Genomic DNA, 12495 nt, shown 5'->3' with positions numbered 1-12495 from the left:
TTGTTTTCTCCAGAGTTTATATTGCTCTTACACCAGACCTATTTACTAATGCAAGGACAGTCAGAGTTGTTGTAGGGTGCTTCAGTTTCTTGCCCTGCTGCCCTTCTGGCTCCTCAGAGATCTTGTTTAGACCTCAGTCTATCTCTGCTTCTCCCTCCTTATCTGATGTGGTGTTGGTCTATTCAGAGGAACCATTGTTGAAGAAGCTGTTAGAGGAGGAAGAGCTCCCTCCTGAGGAAGGAGATGATCTGAAAGTATTGAGCTTGTTTTATAAAGAGGAGCTCAGTACTCTTATTTTTGAGGCACTGGCAGTGCTTTCCATTGAGGAGCCTTCTGCTTTGGCATCAGGAGTTCTATCTTCGTCAGTCATGGAGGGGGCTTAGAGGTCCCCTTCTAAAGCCTTCCTGATTCATTCAGACATTCAGGACCAGATTACAGCAGAATGGGTATCACCGGACGTGGGGCCTATACCCGTTAGATCTGGAGGAGAAAACTAAATTGCAGCTTCCCAGGGTGAACTCTCTGGCTACAGTGGTGACTAAGAAGACAACCTTGCTGGTGGAAGGGGGCATTGCCCTAAAAGACCTACAGGATAGGAAGCTAGAAGGCTCACTGAAACAAGCCTTTGAAGTGGTCTGTTTGGGTCTTCAAGCGACAGTGTGCAGCTTGTTCTTGGCACGAGCATTCCTGACGTGGCATCAGCTGTTGTCAACACAAGATGGGCACCATAATGTCCAGCTGGAAGTGGAGTTGGCCTGCTTGATGGATGCTATTTATGTCATGTTACGGGTTACAGCCTGCAATTTGTCTTTGGTTGTCATGGCACGTCAGCAACTATGGTTGCGGCATTGGGCAGCGGATGCATCGTCTAAGTCACATTTAGTTAAAGTGCCTTTTCAGGGCAAGTGCCTATTTAGAGAAGATATTAGTTTCCCCCAATCCTTTTACCAAGATCTTCTCCAAATAGCCACTTGTCCTGAAAAGGCAGTTTAACTAAATGTGACTTAGACGCTGCATCCGCTGCCCAATGCCGCAACCATAGTTGCTGACGTGCCATGACAGCCAAAGACATATTGCAGACTGTAACCCGTAACATGACATAAATAGCATAGTTTCCCCCAATCCTTTTACCAAGCCACAGCGGTTGCCAGAGGATAAGCCAAAAGCCTTTAGTCGTCCTTCGTGGGACTCTCAATTGCAAGACAGCAGATGGTACCGGCCTGGTCATCTGCAATATGGTCAGAAGTCCCGCTTTTAATCATGCCAGTCTTCCTTTTGTACAGATAGGAAGTCTTCTCAGTCAGCTAGAGTGCCCAATGTTTCCCAAGCTTTGCAATGATGCGAGGCTGGTCTGCTCCTCTTCCTCCGGTGGGAAGATGTCTTCAGGAGTTTCTGAGATGTTTATTTGGTGTGAAGTAATGGGTAAAATAATGACTATCACCTTGCATGTTGCTTCCTACATATCTCTGGTTCTCTACAAGTTGTCCAGAGATGAGAGAGGTACACACATGTTTGCTCATCTGATTAGTGTTAGTCTAGCGAGTTGTTTAAAGTTGTGTTTATTCTGAGTTTCTCCTTACTGCTTGTCTATGTAAATACTGAGGAACTGAACTGGATGCCAAGAGAGAGATGTCTCATATCAGTTTTCAGTTCTCTATCTCCACCTGCTGGTTGATGGGCACAACTATCCCTCAGGTTCTGGAATAGTGAAGGACTAATGGATAGAAAATTTATCAGGTAAGGCCTAATTTTTCCTTGTGACAGCATTCAAGTAAATTCTTTAGCAGTGGTTTTCAATCCAGTCCTCAAGGACCATCTGGCCAGTCTGGTTTTCAGAATATCCACAATGAATAGGCATATCAAGAAGGCAGTGCATGCAGATCTATCTCATGCCTATTCATTGTGGATATCCTGAAAACCTGATTGGTCAGATGGTCCCTAAGGACTAGGTTGAAAACTACTGTTCTGTAGCACAACAGACTAGCCTAAAGCTGTCAAGGGGTGCAGGGTGAACAAGGGAAGTTAGGAAGCAAGGTTGTTGGGAGGAGTAGGGAGTAGATTGAGTTCTCTAGTGGGGGCATAGAAGAGCTTCTTTTGGCCTGGTGTTCTTGGCTTGATCTCTCCCTTTTTGGCCTTGAGTTTTCAGGGGTTTCTTATCTCTTGGCCTTATGCTCGGCCTCCTTAGCTTTGACTTGATTTATTTTTTACACAGTCTTGTGTTCTGTATGGTAATGTTAGCTTTTCTTTGTTTTTCTGCTTTTTTTCTTGATAAGGACATATCTAAGTATTTTCTGTTTGCTGCTCTTTCTGTACACAGTCTCATTTCACTGACTCTTAGAACTTAGCTGTCTGTCACAAATCCCCTCTGTTCTGGTTTTCAGCCTGCACTCTAGGTCTGTCCTCACTTTCTAAGGCTCAGGGACTTGCTTTACATTAAGATAGTTCCTTCTCATAAGCTATCAGATCTTTTACTGCTTCTCAGGTCTGTTAACATTTTTCATGGGATTAATTGAAAAACAAAGAGACTCTTTCTGAGATGTCTTGTCTTGAAGGGCCGATGGTATTACTGTCACCATTACTAGTGACTGGTCCACACTTTGTTCAGGGTCAGTGACAGAGTTTTGTGCAAATTTATGGTTCAAGCAGGGGTAGGGAACCTTTGCAGCACTCTCTATCTCTGCTCAGTCTATGGGATCTCTGTTGTACTGCACACTCAGGAGTATAACTAAGAACCCTGGTCTCTTGCAGTGTTTTAGGGAGAGCCACAAAATCCAGGCCTTACCACAGAACTGTTTAATCTATGTGGAATCGTTGTGGGATTCTGAGGCCTGGAGAATCTTGAGTAATGGGAGAGTTTGTGGCATTGATGGGCCACCTAGCTTTTTTCCCTCAGGCCCTACCCTTTCCAAGATGATCCATCATCTGAAGAGGACAGTGACACAGGCAATGTCAAACTCGGGGTATCATGCTTTGAACTGCTTCTCTGTATATTCCATGCAGTTCAAAGTATAACACTGACTCTGGGTAGAAGAGGATGCATTCCAAGAGTGCAGCCAAACTGGATGGGAGGATGATTGAAAGAGGGGAAAGAAGCAAATGCATAAGAGAATGGAGGGATGAGAAAGGGGGTAAGGGTAAGAGCTTAAGTAAGGGGCTTGGCAGAGCATGGGTAAGTGGAGCATCTGAGGAGTATGTGGGGGAGAGTGTAATTGATGGGATCAGAAGGGATCATCCCTCCTTTCTTCATCATTCCACTTATCCTCCTTTCCCTTTATCCCTACCACTGGAAATCCATTCTCCATACCCTTTCTGACATCCCCTTTCTCTGTTCATTGTGCAGATACCATCCTTTCCTTCTATTCTTTATCCCCCCTTCCCTTTTTACATAGTAGCATAGTAAATACTTTATATGTATACCCGAGTTTGATTTGTCCTTGCCATTCTCAGGGCACAGACCGTAGCAGTCTGCCAAGCACTTTTCGTGTACTAAAAGTTCTGAAGCTAACGTCAAAGCCCCTTAAATTTACACTCCATCCCATTCATATCTATTTAGTTGCAATCCTTTTTCCACCAAAATAAAGACTAAATAAACTGGACACACAAAAGTCATAAGATTATTTTTATAAAGGAAACTAAAAGTTACATTAATATATGTATGCAAATATGCCACATAATTGGCATGGAATTTCAGATATTTGCCACAGAATTGTCCAACTTTTTCCACAGAATCTACTCGTGTACTGTAACTGGGGGCTATAGGTATATAATTGCTCTATATTTGTAGCAGAACTCTGCTTTCTGTTGCATAACCTTTAGAGATAGAAGAAATGTATTTACAGGTTAAAAGCTATGTATCTGGAAGCCTCTGATAAATGCTGGAGATGTGAACAGACAATCGGCACATCTACCATATATGGTGGGAGTGTGAGCCATTGCAGAAATTTTGGGGCGAGGTAGTCAATTTACTTACCAAGGCCTTGGGAGTGTTATTTCCGTGTGACCCTAAATGGTGCTTATTGGGATGGGGGAATGGAAAAGGAAAGAAATGGCAATGTAGAATTAAGAGGATGGGTCTGGCAGCGGCAAAAACAATCATTGCTGCGAATTGGAAGCAGAAAGAGGGTCCATCTATCCAGAATTGGATACTGAAACTCAAAGCTGTATCCTCACTGGAAAAATTAACAGACCGCCGCAGGGGAAAGTTAAACCAAACAGCAGAAGAATGGATGCATCTGAATGAAATGTTAGAATACACTTCTTGAATCTGGGCTGGGAAAACCAGAGAAGAACATTGGGAGGGGGGGGGGGGGATTGGGGTGGGAGAGGGGAGGATGGGTAGAAGGGTAGGGGGAAGGAAGGGCTAAAATGGAAAAACTTTGTTGTGATGGAAGTTTGTCCAATGTTCATACTTATGTTAATGGAATTTATGGTTGGAAAAAGACATTTTGAATGTTGATTGGTTGTATTATTTGACCAATAAAAACTATAAATAAATAAATAAATAAAAAAAATCTGACCCACCATGTGCTAAAAAAAAAAGCAATAAAGATATTTTTTTAATGAAAAAAAAGAAATGTATTTATAAGAAGTTAATCTCTTCTGGATATCTGGACTAACAAGCTATGCGGGAAACTTTTTTCCCTCTCTTGTCTTTCTGATGAGGGAACGGTACAATATAGGGGATGAAGTGCTTCTGTGTACAAAGGAAGAGTGGGACTTGGGGATGATTGTGTCTGATGGCCTTAAAGTAGCCAAACAGGTAGAAAAAGCGATGGTCAAATCCAGAAGGATGCTTGGGTGCGTAAGGAGAGGGATGACCAGCAAGAAGAAAGAGGTGATGGTGCCCTTGTATAAGTCTCTGGTGAGGCCCCATTTAGAGTACTATCTGCAATTCTGGAGACTGCACTTTCGGAAAGATATAAACAGGATGGAGTTGGTCTAGAGGGCGGCTACAAAACTGGTAAGCGGTCTTGGACATAAAACATATAAGGACAGGCTTATGAACCTCAACATCTATATGCTGGAAGAGAAGAGGAAAGAGGAGATATAATAGAAACATGTAAATATCTCAGGGGCAGTAATGTATGGGAAGAGAGCCTTTTTAAATGAAAGAAAACTCTGGAAAGAGGGGGCATACGATGAAGTTAAGAGAAAATAGGTTTAGGAGTTTAGGAGGAATCTAAGAAAGTATTCATTTACGGAAAGGTGGAAGTGTGGAATGGCCTCCCAGTGGAGGTTGTGAGGACTATGTCAGAATTTAAGAAAGCATGGGACAAGCATGTGGGATCCCTTAGGAAAAGGAGGAGTTAAGGGTTACGCAGGATGGGCAGACTGGATGGGCCATTTGGCCTTTATCTGCCATCATATTTCTATGTTTCTATCTGGATTATCCAGTCCCTTTGCTCTGTCTCTTGCTGGTCCTCATCCAGTGCTTGTGTTGTGTAAGCCTGCCATTTTATAGAGATGGATTAGAGAGTCACCAGGGATGCAGTGTCCAGCATGTAAATAATGTATAATATGGTAGCACTATTTATTCATTGTAGGACATTGCAAAATAGGCTTTTTTAACAGCTGTGTTAAAATTGTGCATCTGATGTTTGGCATCTGGAATATGTTACCTATGGAAATGAAACATTTACCACCATACTTGTCTTTTAGGAAAGCTCTAAAAACATACTTATTTGAATAGAAATATGGATGTCTAATTATTGATTGTATTTATATCCCTTGATTGTAGAGACTATCTTGTCTGTTAATCGCTATGAATCCCTTGTTGGAGAAATTGCAATATATAAAATGCAGATAGAATAGATTCTGTCAGGTGTTCTTGAGTGTGCTGTTCTCTTTGGAAATTGATTATAACACTGTGAAAGAGGGGATTGGATTTTCTCCTTTGTTCATAAATCTCATAAGTTCTTTGCCGTAGTGCTTTGGTTCCTCTGCCCTCTTTTCTTATTTTAGGATATTTAGTCCCTTCAGGTTGTCTTCCTGTAGTGTTTTAAATGTTTCATTGTGTTCTTTTTTTAGTACATTTCTGAGAGGTTTGTGAGGTATGCATAATTTTATTGGATATTGAAGGATTTTATCATTTTCTCTTCTTTATTTAGGATTTTCTATCGCTTTGAGGCAGTTTGGGACAGCTCTTTGCATAATTCTCTCCTCCTGAACAGAGTTACTCCATATGGAGAGAAGATTTACATGACACTGTCTGCATACCTGGAGGTGAGAGGCCAAAACATATTTATAGAAAGGCTGAGGGATCATTGCAGCCCCTCGGTACTTGCTTGTTGCTTGTTTGGGAGAGGAACACAGCTCAAACTGTAGTATTATAGTTGGAGGAAACAGAGGAAGAAAATCTTGGTAACCAGAGGGAGTTCAGTTTTTATTGCAGATTTAATTAGACTGAGAATCTGCCAAATAAACTTGGATCACAGGGTATCTTCCCCAAGGTGCACTCCTGACCACACTTCCATGAGTAACAATTGCTAGCACTGGGGTAAATTTTCTGGATCCTAGATGGTCACATGCCAGCTGAATAACATTTTAAATCCATTTTTGGTTACGTTTGAAGAGATAAATTTGCTATAATTTGAAAGATCTCCCTCCAGGTGTCATCCTGAATCTCCAGTGCTAAATCTAGTGATTGGCTTGGCTTCCTAGGGTGCAGTTTACAACCTGTACCCCTGAGGCAGAGCTTTCTTCAGACTGTAGCTCCCAGGGACTGGTCCATGAACCATCCACTGGTTTTATGGGGACTGGCTTAGTGGGACCTGACAGCGAGGTGGGGGGGTTGTCCATCCATGTCACTTGATTACATTCTGCTTCAAAAGGAGGAAAGATACTATAACAATGAAAAATCAAACAAGTAAAATAATAAAAAAAATATTGCAAGCTAATCCCTGTATGATTTATTAAAATAAAATGTAAACTCATTTTCCTGTGTTAAAAACAATGTCAACCAATTAGGAATTGAGATATATTACACCATTGTACTAGATATTTTAAAATAGCATCACCAATTTAATATTGGGACCTAACCCCTACTCCTTTAAATCTCAAATGAAATTTGATAACTCAAAAGCAAGCCCTCCGAGTGGAGGAGTAACCTAATGGTTAGTGCAGTGGACTTTGATCCTGGGGAACTGAGTTCGATTCCTACTGCAGCTCAAGCTGTTATACTGTTCTGACCCCTGATGCAAGCACTTGCTGAAACACTGGCTGTGTTGAGTCGTTAAATAAAGTTGCTTCCTCTGTATTCTGGTTCTGCCTTGTTGTTTCATCTGTGTCCCTCTCCCTAAAATACAACGGACACCTCAAATTTAAAGTTTTGTAAATTAAGCAAAGAATTTTTAATTTATCCCTAAAAACCACTGATAACCAGTGAAGGCCTTATGACATGGGGGCCAAATTAAGCTTAGCCAATTTAGCAAAGTCTTGAATCAACAAGTTGATCTGTGGGAAGTGATTTTCTCCAAGGACAAGCAGGCTGCTTGTTCTCACATGTGGGTCGACATCCGCTTCAGCCCAGGAAATGGCAAATTTTTCCCAGCAAAAATAAAAAGTTTTGCCAGAGTCTTCTGGCGCACGAATAGCGCGCACCGCACATGCGCGGACGACTTCCTACCCGTCGCGTGAGCGTGCCTCTTCAGTTTTCTTTTCTCCGCGTTGAGGTGTGGTATGTTTTGTCTGTGCTCCTCTGAGGCCCAGGAAAGAGTCTTCGTGACTATTTGCTTTCTACTCCTAATTTTTTCTTTATTTTATTTTATTCTCACTAAAAAAAAAAAACAACAGTATCCCGTAGTGTATTTTTAGTTTTGTCCCCTTTTCAAGTTTCCTTTGTTTACCGTGCGGTCAGGTTATTCCCTTATTTTTTTGTGTGCCCCTTTTTCTTTAACAGGCACAATCGCGTCTTTTGATTTCGCTGAAGTCGTTTTCCCTTCCATTTCATCGAACACACCCAGCGGCTTCAAACGTTGTACTCGGTGCAACCGGACCATCTCAGGTACCGATACCCATGCCTGATGTATCCAGTGCCTTGGGCCAGACCATAGCCCAGCCGCTTGTAGTCTGTGTCTTCGTATGAAGAAACGGACCCAAGCGTGTCGAGAAGCCCAACGAGAAAAGCTTTTGGGGGCTGGGTCCAGTCCTTCGACATCGACAACGGTACCGAGGTGGTCGGCGTCAACATCGAAAGGAGCATTGATGTCGGGAGCAGAGATAATGGCTGCTGAGAGACCAACTTGCGCTGGGAGCAGTGAGGCGTCGAGTGGGTCTCCACCTGTCTCGAGGCCTCCTGTTATGCAGGCCCCCCCGGGACCAACCTTCGTCGGACCCGGCCCCAAGGAGACGTGAGGATTCCACGTCCTCGTCAGTACCGAGGAATCTCAATGATGGCCGTCGAGCAAAGGCGAAGAAGCACTGTCATCGTTCTCTTTCGACACATGGTACCGGGAGCTCCGGGGTGTCGAGAGAGTAGGCACCCAAGAAGCATCGGCACAGAGAGGATCGCTCCCCCTCAATACAGGAGGTGCCAATGTGTTGGTCTCCTAGCAGCCCAGTACCTGCTCCCGAGCCTCCACGGATTCTGACACCACCTGTTCCACCAACCCTGCAGCCCTGTCCGATGGTGGCTCTCGACGAGTGCATCTGGGCCTTGTTTCCAGAACTTCTGACTACGACAGTCAGCTTCGGTGTTGGGGGTGTTTGCGCCTTCTGTACTGTCTGCTGCAGCGGTGTCTGGCCCTTTTACTGAGGTGAGGTCCCCGACCACAGTGCTGCCTGCGGCATTGGCTGCCACCCAGGTCGACTCCCCTTTGACGTCGGTGGAGGGAGCTTCGCCACAGTCAGACCGGGCGTCGGCCTCTCGACATCGCCATCGAGGACATTGTTCCTCGGTGTCGAAGCAGGTTCAGTGTTGGAGTACCTTAACAGAGGTCTTATCCGATACTGGAGCGTTCGTGGGAGTCAGAGGAAGGTCCCAGGTACTTTTCTTCTGATGAGTCCTATGGGATTCCCTCTGAACCTTCCCCTCCATCAGAGAGGAGACTATCTCCACCGGAGAGTCTTTCCTTTTCCTCTTTTGTCCAGGAAATGGCTACGGCTATTCCCTTCCCTGTGGAGGTTTAGGATGAGCCCAGGACTGAGATGCTCGAAGTCCTGGACTATTCTTCTCCACCTAAAGAGGTTGTGACAGTCCCTTTGCATAAGGAACTGAAGGAAGTCCTTATGCGAAACTGGTTGGCCCCTCTGTCTGGCCCTGTGGTCCCCAAGAAAGCTGAATCCCAGTATCAGATCCATGGTGAACCTGGATTGATGAGGTCTCAGTTACCCCACAATTCTATGGTGGTGGATTCCGCCCTCAAGAGAGCCAGGAGTACTAGAGACTATGCTTTGGCGCCCCCAGGCATAGAAGCTACGACTCTTGATTCATTTGGGAGGAAGACGTGTCAGGCCGCTATGCTCACTTCCAAAATTCAATCATACCAGCTCTTCATGAGCGTTCACTTGCGGGACTCAATAAGGCAACTGTCTAGCTTGGTTGATGCACTCCCTCTGGAGCAAGCCAAGCCTTTTCACCAGGTGGTCAAGCAGCAGAAGGCGTGTCGAAAATTCCTGACCAGGAGTATGTTTGACACTTTTGATGTAGCATCCAAGATCGCTGCTCATGGTATAGTGATGCGTAGACTCTTGTGGCTGCGTGTCTCTGACCTGGATCATTCGGTCCAGCAGCAGATGTTCCCTGCTGGGGGGACAACCTTTTTGGTGAGAAAGTAGAGCATCTTGTCGATCAGATCATGAAGCATAATGATGCTATGGATTCTCTCTCCCACCGGGCGTCTTCTGCTACTACCTCTTCATCTAGGGGGGAAGAGGAGTGCTCCCTATTCCTATGCTAGGTGTAGGTACACGCCTGCTTCTCAACAGCCTTCCCAGGCTTAGCCCCAGTACGCTCGTTCTCATCAACAGCATGCGTCTAAGGCCCGTGTTGTTCCCCAGCAAAAGCAGGGAACGGGCTTTTGACTGGCTCCAGTTAAACATAGCCTCTGTAAAAGTGTCCGTACCGGATGACTTGCTGGTTGGGGGGAGGTTGATATTTTTTCACCAAAGGTGGCCTCTCATAACCTCCGACCGGTGGGCCCTTCAAATAGTCTGGTCAGGATACACCCTCAATCTGGAATCCAAACTTCCAAATTGCCCACCGGGAGCTCATTCTTACAGTTCCCAGCTCAAACAGGTACTTGCAGAGGAACTCTCCACCCTTCTGAAGGCCCAAGCAGTCAAACTCATTCCACCAGGGGAAGAAGGGCTGGGATTCTATTCCAGGTACTTCCTTGTGCAGAAAAAGACAGGGGGGATGCGTCCCATCCTAGACTTGAGGGCCCTGAGCAAATTTCTTGTCTGAGAAAAGTTCAGGATGGCTTCCCTAGGCACCCTTCTTCCCATGATTCAAGAAAACGATTGGCTATGCTCTCTGGACTTAAAGGATGCTTACACACACATTTCGATACTCCTAGCTCACAGGAAGTATCTTCGATTCTTCAGTACTGTGTACTGCCCTTTGATCTGGCGTCTGCGCCCAGAGTGTTCACAAAGTACCTAGCGGTAGTTGCAGTGTCGCTACGCAGACTGGGAGTGCATGTGTTCCCTTATCTCGACAATTGGCTGGTGAAGAGCGCCTCGAAGGCAGGCGCTCTATAGTCCATGCGAATGACTATTCAGGTGCTAGAACTACTGGGGTTCATGATCAATTACTCCATCTCACCCCAGTTCAAAAGTTGGAATTCATTGGAGCTCTGTTGAACACAAAAACAGCTCGATATTATCTTCCCGAGGCAAGGGCAGACAACCTTCTGTCCCTGGTGTCCATAGTGCGAACGTCTCAACAGATAACGGCTTAGCAGATGTTGAGACTCCTGGGGCACATGGCTTCCACAGTTCATATGACTCCCATGGCACGTCTACACATGAGATCAGCTCAGGGAACCCTAGCTTCCTAGTGGTATCAAGCTGCGGGGAGTCTAGACGATGTAATCCAACTGTCCACCGACTTCCGGAATTCTCTGCAGTGGTGGACGATTCGATCTAATTTGACCTTGGGAGTGCATTCCAAATTCCTCAGCCACAAAAAGTGCTGATGATGGATGCATCCTTCCTGGGGTGGGGAGCTCATTTTAGATGGGCTTCACACTCAAGGAGCCTGGTCCTTTCAGGAAAAAGGTCTTCAGATTAATCTCCTGGAATTGCAAGCAATCTGGAACGCTTGAAAGGCTTTCAAAGATCGGCTGTCCAGCCAAATCATTTTGATTCAGACAGACAATCAGGTTGCCATATATTACACCAGCAAGCAGAGGAGCACTGGATCTCGCCCTCTGTGTCAGGAAGCTGTCCAGATGTGGCTTTGGGCACGCCGTCATGGCATGTTTCTCCAAGCCACATACCTGGCAGGCGTAAACAACAGTCTGGCCGACAGGTTGAGCAGGATAATGCAACCTCACGAGTGGTCGCTAAACATGGGTGTAGCCCGCAAGATCTTCCAAGCGTGGGGCACCCCCTCGGTGGATCATTTTGCCACTCAATCCAGTCACAAGGTCCCTCAGTTCTGTTCCAGGCTTCAGGCCCACGACAGACTAGCGTCTAATGCCATTTCTCCTCCTGTATGCATATCCGGCCATACCTCTAGTATGCTGAAACTCAAACAAGACTGCGGAACCATGATTCTGATTGCTCCCTTCTGGCCGCGTCAGATTTGGTTCCCTCTTCTTCTGGAGTTGTCCTTCGAGGAACCGTGGAGATTGGAATGTTTTCCAACCCTTATCACTCAGAACGAGGGGGCGTTTCTGCATCCAAACCTCCAGTCCCTGGCTCTCATGGCCTGGATGTTGAGAGTGTGGACTTTGCCTCCTTGGGTCTTTCAGAGGGTGTATCCTGAGTCTTGCTTGCTTCCAGAAAAGATTCCACGAAGAGGTGTTACTCTTTCAAATGGAGGAAGTTTGCTGTCTGGTGTGACAGCAAGGCCCTAGATCCTCTTTCTTGTCCTACACAGACCCTGCTTGAATGCTTTCTACACTTGTCAGAGTCTGGTCTCAAGACCAACTCTGTAAGGGTTCATCTTAGTGCAATTAGTGCTTATCATTGTTGTGTAGTGGGTAAGCCTATCTCTGGACAGCCTTTAGTTCACTTCATGAGAGGTTTGCTTTTGTCAAAGCCACCGGTCAAACCTCCACCAGTGTCATGAGATCTCAATGTCGTCCTCACCCAGCTAATGAAAGCTCCTTTTGAGCCACTGAATTCCTGCCGTCTGAAGTACTTGACCTGGATGGTCGTTTTCTTGGTGGCTGTTACTTCAGCTCGTAGGGTCAGTGAGCCTTAGTAGTGCATGCACCTTATATCAAGTTTCATCACAACAGAGTAGTCATCCACACGCACCCTAAGTTCTTGCTGAAGGTGGTGTCAGAGTTCCATCTGAACCAGTCAATTGTCTTGCCAACATTTTTC

At 45.4% G+C, this 12495-nt stretch overlaps 1 protein-coding gene across 1 annotated transcript in view; it reads left to right on the top strand.

The window, feature by feature from the left end:
* The window catches only part of LOC115482563 (6-phosphogluconate dehydrogenase, decarboxylating), a 419310-nt gene that overhangs the window by 350937 nt on the left and 55878 nt on the right, over positions 1–12495 (top strand). Inside the window, exon 24 of the mRNA XM_030222454.1 lies at positions 6108–6222. Coding sequence (XP_030078314.1) covers positions 6108–6222 — 115 coding nt within the window. The remainder of the gene's footprint in view (positions 1–6107; positions 6223–12495) is intronic.

The sequence above is a fragment of the Microcaecilia unicolor genome, chromosome 13, assembly GCF_901765095.1.
Source record: "Microcaecilia unicolor chromosome 13, aMicUni1.1, whole genome shotgun sequence".
NCBI classification, from domain to species: Eukaryota; Metazoa; Chordata; class Amphibia; order Gymnophiona; family Siphonopidae; genus Microcaecilia; species Microcaecilia unicolor.
The sequence above is the reverse complement of the archived record's forward strand: the minus strand, read 5'-3'. Positions and strand labels throughout refer to the sequence as shown.